The sequence below is a fragment of the Schistocerca gregaria genome, chromosome 1 (genome assembly GCF_023897955.1).
Source record: "Schistocerca gregaria isolate iqSchGreg1 chromosome 1, iqSchGreg1.2, whole genome shotgun sequence".
Taxonomy (NCBI): domain Eukaryota; kingdom Metazoa; phylum Arthropoda; class Insecta; order Orthoptera; family Acrididae; genus Schistocerca; species Schistocerca gregaria.
This window is the reverse complement of record NC_064920.1, coordinates 941720815-941735034: the sequence shown is the minus strand read 5'-3', so window position 1 is coordinate 941735034 and position 14220 is coordinate 941720815. Positions and strand designations below refer to the sequence as shown.

At 36.6% G+C, this 14220-nt stretch overlaps 1 protein-coding gene across 4 annotated transcripts; it reads left to right on the top strand.

The window, feature by feature from the left end:
• The first annotated feature begins 504 nt into the window (after positions 1-504).
• On the top strand, positions 505-11550 carry LOC126275748 (60S ribosomal protein L26). 4 transcript variants are annotated; one of them, XM_049977224.1, is made up of 4 exons: positions 505-711; positions 1075-1255; positions 10625-10765; positions 11100-11550. In XM_049977224.1, the coding sequence occupies exons 2-4, from the start codon at positions 1088-1090 to the stop codon at positions 11241-11243; spliced, it is 453 nt and encodes a 150-aa protein (XP_049833181.1). In that variant the 5' UTR covers positions 505-711; positions 1075-1087; the 3' UTR covers positions 11244-11550. The 4 variants fall into 4 exon arrangements, with proteins under 4 accessions (XP_049833181.1, XP_049833183.1, XP_049833180.1 ...); XM_049977226.1 differs by having other exon boundaries at positions 697-711; positions 1053-1255; XM_049977223.1 differs by having other exon boundaries at positions 699-789.
• Positions 11551-14220: the final 2670 nt, after the last annotated feature.

Here is a 14220-nt window from a genome sequence, read left to right as displayed (position 1 = left end):
CTACACCAGATCTTCTAGATTTCTGAACTTTGGATAACTCTTTTCGGTAAACAGTTCGCAACGATTTTTTTAAAATATATATTACTGTTTCTCTGTTTGCCGAGGCGTCAACTGCCCGCAATTTTTCAATTAGAACATTGTATGCTGCTGTCTTTTTGTCTCGGTCACTATATTCTTTGCTTTTAATCTTCCACAAACATGGGTGGTTTCTATATATTTCAATGAATACACTTACAAACTCTCGAGAACACTAAAGAGTATCAGCCATTTTAATGTCCTGTGCGCACAAATACAAACCTAGACTGAGCAAACAGCTGTTTCGCGCCAGATTTGCGGCGATCTCGTGTCCACACGCTCCAACTTGTCTGCGCAGATGTGGTTTGAACCCACAGATTGAGAGGTTTCGCTCAAACCTCCAACTCCAACTTCCAGGTTTGCACACACCTCAGGTTGGTGCAAATCTTCTGTCCATACGCAACGATCTGTCTGCGCAGCTGTCATATGCACAGATAGATCGTTGCGTGTGGACGGGCCTTTCGAAAATTGTACCTTCAAACATCCTTCTAGTCAAATATATTGTCTCTGGTGTCGTCGACTGAAGATCTTTGACTTTATACCATGCCTGTGCAAAGCTTTGCTTCGCAGTTGGTAACACGTGTAAGAGAACCGGAAGTTTTCTGGGGGATAAGGCCTTTCGGCTGGAGGCTCTAGGTAAGACTGTAAGCTTTGACTATGTGGGATATGTATCGTATTTAATCATTTTTGTTGACGGTATTTTGCTTTGCCTAGGTAATCATGTTTAGTGTACATTTTTTGAACATTTCATATGTATCTCTACAAATGTGGTGACAAACTACGTGTGAGTGTGAAATACATGCGCCGTGAGCATGTTACATTAAGCATGTCACTGTAGACATCCGGAAAGTCATGCTTTCCCGTTTTTTTTAGTACTTCTTCGTGTAATTGGCGATTTTCCATAGCTAAAGAGAATCCTGGCAGTAGACATTTCTTTTATTGTTCAATTAAGAATTCTTGATTTTAATTTTTTTTAGCTGTAAGGTAACTATTTTGCAGTACTAGGGAGACCATGAAGCTAAACAAGTTGGTGTCCTCGTCGCGTAGGAAGAATCGTAAGAGGCACTTTACAGCACCATCCCATATCAGAAGACGTTTGATGTCTGCGCCCTTATCGAAAGAGCTTCGACAAAAGTACAATGTTCGTACGATGCCAATTCGTAAAGACGATGAAGTACAGGTAATGTTTAACTCATTGCTTTTAAAACTTTTATGAATGTAATGATTTGTTGCTTGCTATAAACTCGCAAGCGACCTTGTTGCAGGAGGGAGTGTTTACCAGTTTGTTGCTTATTCTAACAATACATTTGGATTTCTTACGATAATGGTTTCTGTGAAAATACTAAACAATTTTGCTAGCATTAATGGGGACATATAGTTAAGGTTGCTTACAAGCGTTCATTATCTTCATTAATAATTCCAACTGTATGAGAAAGTATCACAGGACCTGTCTTTTTATAGCTATGGTAGTTTGAGAGATCGAAATCGGGGGCATTAACTTTCTCACTGCTACTGTTTTGTAAGTTGCAGCCACAATGTTTCACATAAGTATTTCTTGTTTCTACATAACCAGAATAACGGAAATATGCAGATGAATTTTAAGGGTAAAGCAGAAATCTTGCTGCTGACTCACAAATTGTACATGAACCAATGGGAATGTGTGTGCAGCTTTTTTTTGGGGGGGGGGGGGGCAGTGATTTACGTTGGGATTGCGTGTAAATTGCATTAGTTTCTAATACATTGGTGTTGAGGTCTTCATAAATTTGGCAGAGTATTACATTTTGGGACAGCGTGCAAGATAAGGGTACAACCAGTTGTGCAAAATACCATGTGATTTTACTCCTGGTAACTTCTGTTGGAAGAGGACATACATATTGAACATTCTGTTAAGGCCCAATTTCTTGGACAATATTTTATAAAAGTATACACCCTAACTTGTTGTATAAGGGTTAGTGTGTGCCATTTGTCCTCAAAATGTGACACAGGTCATGCAGCTTATTACTGTGCTAGTGGATTCCCTCTTAAAATCTTGACATCTGTATTGTAGCTCTGAGGTTTAGAATATGTTTTTAGATAGGGTCCGCCTTTAGCAAAAGTTTTGTTTTATAACCCAAACATGTTTCACTGCAGTTGCAGCATCCTCAGCGGGCTTTTATTTTCCATTTGTTAAAGATAAAGAACGTTCTTTGTTGTTTTGTATACATGTAGCTATTAGTTTTTAAAAAATGTAATTATAGATATTTGAAAAAACACATAAATTATGAAAATCCATACCTTTTTACCACATGGTGTGGTTTTTGACGCCTTGTGTTTCTACAATGACCGACAGTTTGTCATCTGCAACCACTTATACCTTCGATGACAAACTGCCGGTCATTGTAGAAACACAAGGCGTCAGAAAAACCACACCATGTGGTAAAAAGGTATGGATTTTCATAATTTGTGTTTTTTCAAATATCTATAATTGCATTTTTAAAAAACTAATAGCTACATGTATACAAAACAACAAAGAACGTTCTTTATCTTTAACAGATGGAAAATAAAAGCCCACTGAGGATGCTGCAACTGCAGTGAAACATGTTTGGGTTATAAAACAAAACTGTGTTTTGCTAAAGGCGGACCCTATCCAAAAACATATATATTGTTAAAGCAAACACGGAAAAAAAGAGCTTCAATACCAAGATGATTATGTGAGGTTTAGGTTAGGTTGTAAGGTAATTGGAGTAGAAGCCAATAAGTGGAGTTATGTGAACATTGTATTACATTGATCAGTTGTGTAGTCTGTCCATTTGTGCTATGTTTAACTCACTTTTAACAATAAGTCTGCAGTGTCAGTGCTAAAAGCTGTTACAGCATGACCAAGTCTTCTGGTGAGTAATATGGTTGTAGTTGATAATAGGTTCGTTTGAGCTGTTACCAGAAAGTGCCAGACAACAGGCTGTACTGCGTGTGCGCAGCTACGATGACGTAGGCAGCCCGTGCTTGCTCTGCTCATACGCTTTTCGTCGTATTTCTGGTGGGGCATCATATGACCGAGTGTAGCTGTACAGCTCGTGTGGCATGTTGTTAAGACATACTGAGTTGTACTTAGAGCAATTGCTTTATCATATCCCACGCAGATAAAGGATGCAAATAAGGAAGCAGTTCTTGGCAAAGCTTGAAGTACCATAAAATTTTGCTAAGAGGTAACTGACAGATTTTTAAATTTGTACTCTGCAATATTGTTATGGAGCATTTCCAACAGGTTTACATCTGCACAGCACTGCAAAAAGCTACTAGGATGGAATACAAATTACTTGCAACAAAAAGTTTTCTTGTGTAGCTTACACCGGAATAAAGGACAAGAAATTTCATGACTATTTCAAAATGTGAAAAAATTAACATGGTTGTCTGTGAGGCAAAGAAACTGTAAAACTGTCAGTTTATATTCTACCCTAGGAATAAATATGAAGCCATGTGGGGAGTTAGAATGATAAAACATGGTATGCTGCCAGTCTAAAATTTAGCATAGAATGGCATTCTATAAATTTAAGATGTAAACACAAATTAAGAAATAACTTCAGGCCCAGAGGAAGTACTAGACAAGTGCCTTGTGATCGAAAAATACTTTCACAGAAGGCAGATCTATAAAATTCTGCTACAGCTGTCATATTTGAAACAAAATATTTAGTTAAAGACTACTCACCAAATTTGCCTACTTAACTTCAAGTCAATGTTTACGTATGTTCGTATGTATATAGCATTGAGATGTTAGTGTCATAAAAGGAATAGGACATCAGATACTACTCCAGCAGCATCGGAATTCCATAAACCATTCTAAAATGCTGCTCTAATTGCACATTTCTATGTCCAGGTGGACTCTGAAGTACCTGATATTCAGCTTTCCATGTGGCTCTCTTGATACCAATTTTCTTGGAGGTCCCGTACTGTATTCTCATGTTTGGTTCTTTATTATGGTATAACGTCATTCGTCCCAGAAAATAAAAATTTGCACTTTAAACTGAACGAGGTTGAAAGTAGCCAATAGTGTGGAATGAAACACTTCGTTTCAAATAAACTGCCTCACCGGAAAAAAATTAACTGAAGCAAATTTATGTATAAAACAGACAAATGTCTTCATTAAGACACAAATGGTTGATTGCTATTAATGTGGAAATATCAAATAAGAAAATTGAAACTACTAACTTATTTTGGTGTTTCATGGTTATGAGAATGTATATTAAGTCACTTCATGGCTACTGGCCACAGAAATATTTTGTTTTCATTTGACGTGGGGAGCTGCAAATGAAGACACTAAACTTATACACGGCTACGGTCACGTGGGAAAGGACCCCTCCACTATAACTCGGCTTGCTCTGCGCATGTGCAAATCTGGCAGCTTGGACGCGCCAGGAAAATTTTTCCAGGTAGCTTCTGGCTACTTGCTGCTACTGCTCATACACCAAACAGCCATGCTCAAAGTAGCAAGAAGTGGGAGGAAGGCACTGCTCATACGTGAATTCGGCTCTGCGCATGCGCTCGAGCCCGCTGGCAACTGCTCATACGAAGCTAGTATGTATACTGTGAATTAAACAATGAAAAATTCAAGGGTGAGGTCCACTATGTAACTTTCACTGTGCAGTCTGAGAACTTGAGCTAGAGCTGTACACGTTTACTTGGAATTTGCTGATGAGTTGAAATGAGTCAGGAATTTGGAATAAAATAATTTGTTCATAAGACATATTTTAATTTTATGTGATTTCATTTGGCATAGTTGAATTTCTTGTAAGTTACCTGTAAATGGCAGATTGTAGTGTTCTAGCACAGTAAATGTTCCATAGCATTTATTTGGTGAAGCTGTTTATAACATAGTTTTCATTAACCCTTCCACTACCATTGGGTTGTAGGATCGAACGTAAACTTAATTGTTGTAAGGAAAGGTAAATATATAGGCTGTAGGTTTACTATAGGAAAAAAGTTAACAAAGAACTTCAAAATATCCTTTTTCAAAATTAATGCATCACAGCTGTGTACAAATGTTTTAAATTATATCAAAAGTAAAATGTTTGGTAACATTCACTGTAGCTATGGCCAGTTAATTCCCTATTTTTGGCTACTGTATTATAACTTAGACTGTATACAATTACAGAATCAATTTTCTAGGTAGTAATTTGTTCTTTTATTGCCATATGAAAACACATGCATAAAGTAGATAAGTTATAGCAATTTAGGGGAACTGCAAGACAAGCAACTGAAAGTATGTAATGATTCGCCTAGAAACATTCTAGTTTCCATTTAGGTGCCAGAAAAAGGTTTCATCCATATTAAAATTTTAGGGTCATTGTGACATCCTTTTTAAGGATATGTACATACTGAACCAATTTATTTTTCCGGTGTAATAGGAGTCCCATTAACATTCAGCATTTTCTGTGACAAAACTCTTAAAGCCATAAAATTCTTTCAAAATTGTTTGCTATGTGGCCTTTGAGCTTCAGATGTGACTTTTCAATGAGTTGCTGCATAAAAGTCTCCTAATATAGCATCAAGTGAAATAAGTACTTGCCCTCGGCAGCCGAAGTTCCCCAAGTGGTCTCCTGGCCCACAATGCTGTAGTCATTTCATTGAGTTTTGCATAGAAACATTTTCTTTAGTAAGTACAAACCCATGTTAATAGGTAAAATATGAAAATACAATTGTGCGTTGCTTAAAGAAGAACTCTGAATTTCTACTTCATCATAGACCTTTTCACAATATTGGCTTCAAACAAGAAGAAACAAAAATTGCATAACATATTTCATGTTGATAATAAGCTATTGTAAAGTAGATTGGTATTCAAAAGGATCTTATAAATTGACATCAAAAGTGGGGTAATGGCTGGAACTGGAACATTGACCCTACATCTCTCATGGCATGTTGTCATAAAAATTGTAGAATTTGCTGCATGTCATTGCTGTGTACTATATCAAATTGTTTTTTGCAGAACTGTTTCACCCTGTTTTAATGTCTGGATCTTGTGGTAGTGGCTAGCATTGGTGCCCCTAGATCATGGGATCCTAGGTTCAATTCCCAGCTGGGTTGGAGATTTTCTCTGCCTGGGAACTGGGTGTTTATCATTTCATCATAATTTGACAGTGGCTAAATTGGACTGTGTAAAAATATGGACTTTGTACAGGTGTTCATGCAGTTTAGTGTTTCACAAACCAATCTTCACCACCCTGTTTCAACAAGGATAATTTGGGTGTGGTGTTTCTCGAATTTCCAAGAATTGATAGGTCTTCAGTTAGGGATGATCTACCAAAGTGTCAAATATTAGTAATCATAAACATGATCAAAGTGCTTCCTTGAAAACATAAGTGAATATATGGGTTGCTAATTTCATTATCTTTGGGCATATACAGTTTCCGTTGGCCCATTTCTGAAAGACACACAAAGCAAGCTGAGCCCCCATGTAGAACTACAGAGGTGAGAGCTGTTGAGGAACAAGCCATTCCTACCCTAGCATTGGTGACACCAAAAACTGCACTTTGTGCTACTGCAAGTGCAGAAGTTGCACTAGGAAGTAAAAATGGCTTAAACATTTTCAAACAAAAATGAAGTTGTCATTTGTATTTACATCAATAAAGATCCCAACAGCAGATGTAAGTACACATTTCAATTTTCGGAGTAACAATCATTTGTGGTCATGCAAATGCTTTTGGTGGAGACATTCATTTAGTTGGAGTGGGTTGTGACTACCTGAAAGCTGTTTATATTGGCCAATAGATGGCCGCGTCAAGTCACAACTGGTCACAGAAATTTCTTCTAGTAACTCTCTAAAGTGGTCTATACCTTGCTCTAAAGACACAAGCCCAAGCACATGCATAGCTTTTTGATCTCATAGCCTTCTTCTCGAATACTATTAGGTTTCTGCTATGTTCTTAAAGATAATGCTGCATCTCAAAATATATGAAAATGTAACGTGTAATTATATTCCGTGAAACAGATTTTTAGAGGAAATCTGTGTATATGAATCCTAAGCTTGAAAAACAAGGATCTCACTAACCTCCAATACCTTCACTTTCAAAATGGGAAATTTTTCCTTCTCTCCTACAGGGGTTAGGTAACAAGGTCAAAAGATATGTCGGCAAAAGTGTTGTCATTGTGGAATTTCGCTGAGAGTTTGAAGAGATTCAGTAACTAGTTTTAAGGTTTTTTCTTGCAATGCCTTAATCTCAGCAACCATAACTTCCCACAGGCTGCCTTCCATGCCTTGATGACTTTATGCTTGGCCGACATCTCGTTGTATACTATACCTGGGCTGGTGAAACATGTCACTTGACAGCTCGCGTTTGGTTGGGTACACTGCGATTGCAAGGTTGCAATAGCTGCAACCGCACAGGCCCGCATCTCCAAAGTACGATTTGTAAATGTAAGCTACAATCAGTGTTCATACGTAAGTGCAACAAAGTACATTTTTCTAACAATGGAGAGAACGACATTGGAGACTTAGGTGTTTGATGGTATTTGAAATCGGCAAATAAAAATACCCCGACATTAATGACAATATCTATGAAGTCGTTCCAAATTGCTACAGTATTGCTGCATGTAAAATGTTGTATAATAATGTAAATACACTACCCACACTCATAGAAATAAAGCAAAACATGCATAGCTTGCCCAATTGCAGAGAGAAGAATAATTCTGTATACATTTACTCACCAATTTACGATGTCACAATTCCATCCAGTTCTTCACTATCATTGGAATCGGTGCCAAGACTGTTGTCTTAATCATCACTAAGAGAAATACAACTGTTTCCATTTATAATGCCATCTATAGTCTGTGCTTCTTTTACTAGTTCAGCAAATGGTCTACTTTTTCCTCCGTGAGGTACTGTCTACAGTAGCAAGACCTTCAGGTAGCAGTCTTTCCACTTCTGTTGTAGTAAAAATCTTGTTGCTTCTAATGTATACCTTCACATCACTCCAAACCAATTCATTTGGATTAAAATGACAGTGATAAGGTGGTAGCATAGTGACCCTGTTCGCTGGAAATTTCATCTACAACGTATTTAGGTGTCCCAGGCTTATTTTGTTTCACGAGTATGACAGCAGCTTTGTTGTGCTCATGTCTGCAGCAATGTCTCTTGCCTGCAACCACTGCACCATAGTTTCTTTACGGTCACTAGTGGTCGGAGTTTTATTTAAAATGATGGAATGGTACGGTCCATTGTCAATCACGTAAACTGTCGGAACACTAAACTCTAGAAACAAATTTTTAAACCACTGTAGAAACTGGGTGGTTCATATCTTCATGAGTCACTTTTTTTATTGAAAAACTAGAAGTCCTTCAGGCACAAAGCTGTTTGAAGATCTTGCATGGGCCACAATCTTGATCTTCCTGTTGGCTGAGGACTGCTGCTATTGGGAGTATCATCTGTCCAGCATTTCTCAAAATTCTCCAGTGTTGACATAGGTTTCGTCTAACAGTATGACTGAGTGTATGTCATTTCTTACAATTTTGTGCAAGAAAATAGTAAGAGTTGCAACAACATAGCTTTTTCTAGTAATAGCTATCATCCATCTAACTTTTTAAAAAGGAAAGCCAATACTTTTGATATCATCTTAAGTAATGTTTTCCCCCTGAGAGTTCTTTCTTTTAAAGAAATTAGCAACTTCGCTATTGTGGGGTATTCTTTCCTTTTATAGTATCCGTATGTGTGTCGACAAATTGCATTGGAAAGAATCAATTGGAGAGTCTGGGCATACACACTGTGGTTACAAATTGTCACCATAAACAGGACTGGGGAGGTGGTGGTGCCAAATACCATACTTTAATCTAGAGGTCTGCCAGTGTGGTGTAAAAATTGAGACATGCAGATAATGCTTTCCAGTAGTGTACTCAGGTGAGGTCCAAAGTGTTTAAACTGATACTACAGTGACTGGTGTTACAAATAAAAATTGTTTCCCATTCATTAATATACTTGCTGTTGATAGCACTAGCCATACCTTGGTAAACTTGACATCTTGTAGCCATTCTGTAGCAACCTACATAAACATTATACTCTGGAAGCTGAGAGAGCCCATTATACCAGTTATTATGGTTCTTTCCTGTTCCATTCATGTATTATGGAGTGTGTGTTGTGTGTAATTAGTACCAAAGAACAATTTTATTTTACCAAAATGAGACAATCTTGGCAAATTTGTCAGAATAGGCATGTTATCAAAATATGCCTAATGGAGGTGGCACAGTACATGAGCCTCAAGACTACAGTGTGGGAATACAGGTTTCAACTAGTACCACTGGTGACTAAACAGCAAGAAGTGTGAAATATGCATTTGAGTAATGTAAAGGTGTCAATGATAATGCACCTGCACATCTGCAGTAGACTGTTTGGAATGGTTATGTCATGATCTCTTTACTCTAATGAGCGTAATATTGGCTGCTGGAAAACAAAATATCAGCTGAAGCCTTTGGACTTGTACAGACTCAAGTCTAGGGAGTGAACTGGCTGATGTACTGCAAGTTCATCAGACTGTGCCCCACCACATTCCTTGGTGGAAAATGAAACTGGGAAATCTCTTTCCACTTTGTTGTTCTGACTGCATTGAGTTCTTCTTTTACTCAAAATAGTAAGAAAGGATTAATACACATCAAAAATAAGTTTTAAATAACCTGTAACAAGAGTTCCTTTGCTACTATTGATGCTCCACAAAATAAATATCCTGTAGCAATGCTGATATGAGGCAAATTAATTTCAACTTGAAACTGCAGAACTAACTTTCTGAACTTTGACATCTAAAAAGTGATATGAAAACTGTTTTGATGTATGCTGTGTAGAATTTTGGGTCCAGACTAATTAAATATGGCACACACATCATTAAATTGCAACTTGAACAAAGTATGGTCACCATCTAAATCACTTGAACCACAAGAACTGTTTGAAAACAGATGACCTCTGAACAATAGTACTGAGACCATGATGTGTATTATTGGAAACATGTGGTGGTAGTGAAACAGTAAAAAAGTGCAGTGGGGACTGATGAAAACACATCACAATGTGAATGATATAAACACAGTTGTGCTTATATATAAAGTGGCTCATCATGTCCCTGTTTATCATAAGCTGACTCAAATGCACTTACTCCCAGCTGCAATAACATTATGGCTTGATTAATAAATGAGATGTTGAGTGGCAGGCAAGCACACATTTTTCAAAGTAGCACTTTATCACTCAGGGTTTTCAATATCAGTGGTGACCGATGGATTTGTTTCCTTGAAATTCTTTTGTTGACTAATGTTTATATACGAAAGTCCTTTTTTTCTGTTAAGGTCTCTCTAAGGTTTGATTTCTAATCAGTATAATGTTGGTTTGTATAGGTGTTGGAATAAGTGAATTCTAAAGCTTAATTCAAATACCTGTTAAGAAGGCTGTGTTGAAAGAATAATTTCTTTACTATCATGCTCACACATACTGAATGTATGCAGTTCTCACATTGATTGTACTTAGCATGTATTTAAATGTGTGTGCTGCTCAGTAGATACCATATTTATTGTAAAGACAAATTTTAATACCTTTTCCTTTCTTTAGGTAGTGAGAGGCCATTACAAAGGACAACAGGTGGGAAAAGTTGTCCAAGTTTATAGGAAAAAGTTTGTAATTTATATTGAAAGGATTCAGAGAGAGAAGGCTAATGGTGCCAGTGTCTATGTAGGAATCCATCCATCAAAGGTTAGTGTGACTGTATTTACATAAGATTGATGTAGTGAGCAATTGTATTTCAATGAAATTAGCAATTTAGTTGCATTCTGTTACCTGTTTCATTGCTTACTGTATTCACATTCATTGATTTTTGTAATTTGCTGAATGATGATCTAAACCATTCTCAGATGAAGCAAAATATGGCCAGTAAGATATCTGGTTGCTCTTAGGGTACTCCTAAAAGTAGCTGATGCTTCTGACCAGTTTGCTTCCTGGCGAAAATTAAGGCTCTGACCAAATCTTTCAGTGTTAAAAAAAAATTCCATAGCTGAGTAGTGGCTAAAATTATTTTTTCCTCATCCAGACAGTAATTGTGAAACTAAAGATGGATAAGGACCGAAAGAAGATAATAGACAGGAGATCGAAGGGCAGATTGGCTGCCCTTGGAAAAGAGAAGGGAAAGTATACTGAAGAAAGTGCTGCAGCAACTGCAATGGAAACATCGTGAAGAGAACTGTAATTGTGATCGTTAATAATAAAAATTTCCAAAGAACATGTGGAGTTAATTTCTTTAAATTTGTCTATTCATTTATTTTTGGCCATTGATAGATTTTAGTTGACCTTATAAATTTTAGTGATGTCAATGTTTACATTTTTTCTGCCTTTGATTTGGTGTGGGGTCCCATTCAGTAATATGTGAAATAGTGATCAGATGAAGGAAATTTTACAGTTAACAATGTTGGAGGTGTCATTGACAGTTTTCCACATTTATTGTTGCATACAGTACCTTAATAAAGATAAATCACTACATCTTATTTCAGTATTGTGGTTAACTCATTTATTCTTAACATTACAAAGTACTTTAATTAAAGTATCCCTAAACATTTATGTTGGTATGTGTTCAAACTATGTAGTGACCAATTTTTGTTTAGCTTATTGAATGGAAACAGCTGTTTGGAGTGGTCTTGCATATTGTTTCTAACATTTTGTAATTTGTGTATGTGGTAGTCTAGTGCTTTTTTTTGCACTGATTTGCCCTTCTCAAGGATTCAAGATAAGTGATCCAATAAAAATAAGTTGGTTGCTTGACCATATTTAAATATTTTGGTTTTATGAGATTATCCTGTAATTGAGAGGTTTGGAACAAGTATAACAAAATTACCTTGCACCTGTATTGAATGGTGGCCATTTTTATTTGTAAGTCCATGGTAGTTCTTAAATTTGGAGACATTGATGTTAATTTGAATCTCTGCACTGGGCTAAGTTACAGCATTGCAGTTGACATGATTGTTTTTAGAAAAGTCTCCTCTACAACATTAAGTCCCAAAATAACCTAAATTCAAAAATAACTGGCTAAAATACCTCTAGAGCTTGGTACTGAAAATTTAGAAAATTCACCTTTTAGACCTAATGATCAAGGACTATTTGTATTTTTCTCTCCGCTTTTTATAGAGCAAGAACATAAAAATGTTTTCCTAATATTTTATAAAGTTTTGAAATTAGAAAATCCTTAAGTTTGGTGGGACTGAATGTAAAAATTTCAACATTGGTATTTGACTGAATGAATTTTTGAAAGTGAGGAAATAGTTCGCATTACACAGAAACTGATCTTATGGCTATTGCTTCATTCATGTGTGATAATGGATTGCAAAAACACAAATTACTGAACTATACATTTATATTATCTTAACAAAGTTAAAATATTTCCAATTAACATGCTTTAGAGATGTGCTTCCTAATCCTAAGAATCATTAAGGACACTTATTTCTTCAGTGTGTGGTAGAATGAGACCTTCCAGTAGCTGTGTCACTACTAGTTTGTTAAATGTTGTGGGGCCAGCAGAGTGGTAAAAATGGACAAAAACATTTGTTTTCCAAACCAATTATTTAAACTTGTGCAAGCTACCATTGATAATCACACACTTGTGGCACTGTCATTTGGTGTTGAAATTGTACTGACACAATGATCCCTGTAACTTTTTGTTTATTGATTAGAGTAGGTAATTCCTGTAATATTCTTGCAAAAGATGTTTGTCTTCTTAAAGAACTTATCTGTTCTTTGTAGTGTAGCTTTACTCACTTTACATTTTGTTGTACCTCCTACTCCCATTGCATGCATATTCACCAGACAATGGCAAGAAAGTGTGTTCCATGTGATCTCCAACTTGAAATCTACTTTGTGGTTGCAAAGATTTGAAAAATTCTTTTTGTTCTTGTATTGACTACAATTTTCACCTGAAAAGTTGGTGTCTCAACCCTGGGCAATTTTTATTTGATGTAATGTTATACACTTTTGAAAAGCATGGCCAACTGAAGTGTTGTGCTCAAAGTAGTCACTTAGAATGCAACTTCTCTCTTTTTAAAAATCTCTGCAGTGTTGCATAGCCCTTGACCCAGCCCTGTAAAATCAGCTAGGACCATGTATTCAGTTTCATAAAGTTGTTCTTTTCTGTGCTTCAGAAACTTGCTTGCATTGTTTTAAATACGGCATTTTGAGATTTTCTAAGTTATCAGTTAGATTCAAAGTATCGTCCTGAGATTTCACCAGTTTGTGATCTGTTGTTTGAAGTTGATGTTGTCAAACATTTCCCCCTCAGATTTGTCACAACTGCATCTTGGTTGCTGATAAGTTTTGATGTGAACATCCTCTAAAAGGTCATGTCTCTTTTTTCCCCCATTAGATCAGTTTCTATCATGAGTGCGGTTTTTGTGTGTTCTAGGCAGTTTTCAGAGAAGGCATTTAGTCAACATCCACAGAATGTCTCAAACTCCCACTGCCAATTGTGTTTTCCAATTTGATTAGTCTTCACTGATGATTATAGTGTGACTGGATAACTTAATCAAGTGAACTGAGGTTTCCTCTAAACATTCCAGTTACATCAGGAGACGAGTGATGGGTGATAAGATCAAATTATCATTTTATGCCCATCCCTGATACAGTCTTGCCCAATCACTCATATGCAGTTTCAGATTCTACCTCAGTGGATTTGAGTTTCTGCCGTAGAAAATATACCACCTCGATCTCCCATTTGTGTCTTCTTTTAATATACACTTAAATTTTCCCCAAGAAAACTCACTGTCAATTGCAGGTTTCAGCCAGATTTTTGTACGTAGTATTATGTGAGCTTTGCTGATTTCATGAGCTTCAAATTCGGGTACTTAGTTGCTACTCCCATTTGTGTGTCCTTTTAATATACACTTAAATTTTCCCCAAGAAAACTCACTGTCAGTTGCAGGTTTCAGCCAGATTTCTGTACGTAGTATTACGTGAGCTTTGCTGATTTCATGAGCTTCAAATTCGGGTACTTAGTTGCTAATGTGTTGGCAGTTTACCATTAGGATTTTAATACTTCCAACTATGTGAGGCATTTCTTTTGATCTTACAATGATACTTCTTGAAGCAGCTATTGTTATTGGATGGAGTCTCCTAATTGAAAAAAAAAACTGGAGTGCAGTCAGCTACTTGAGTAGCAGCCTCTTGTGTAC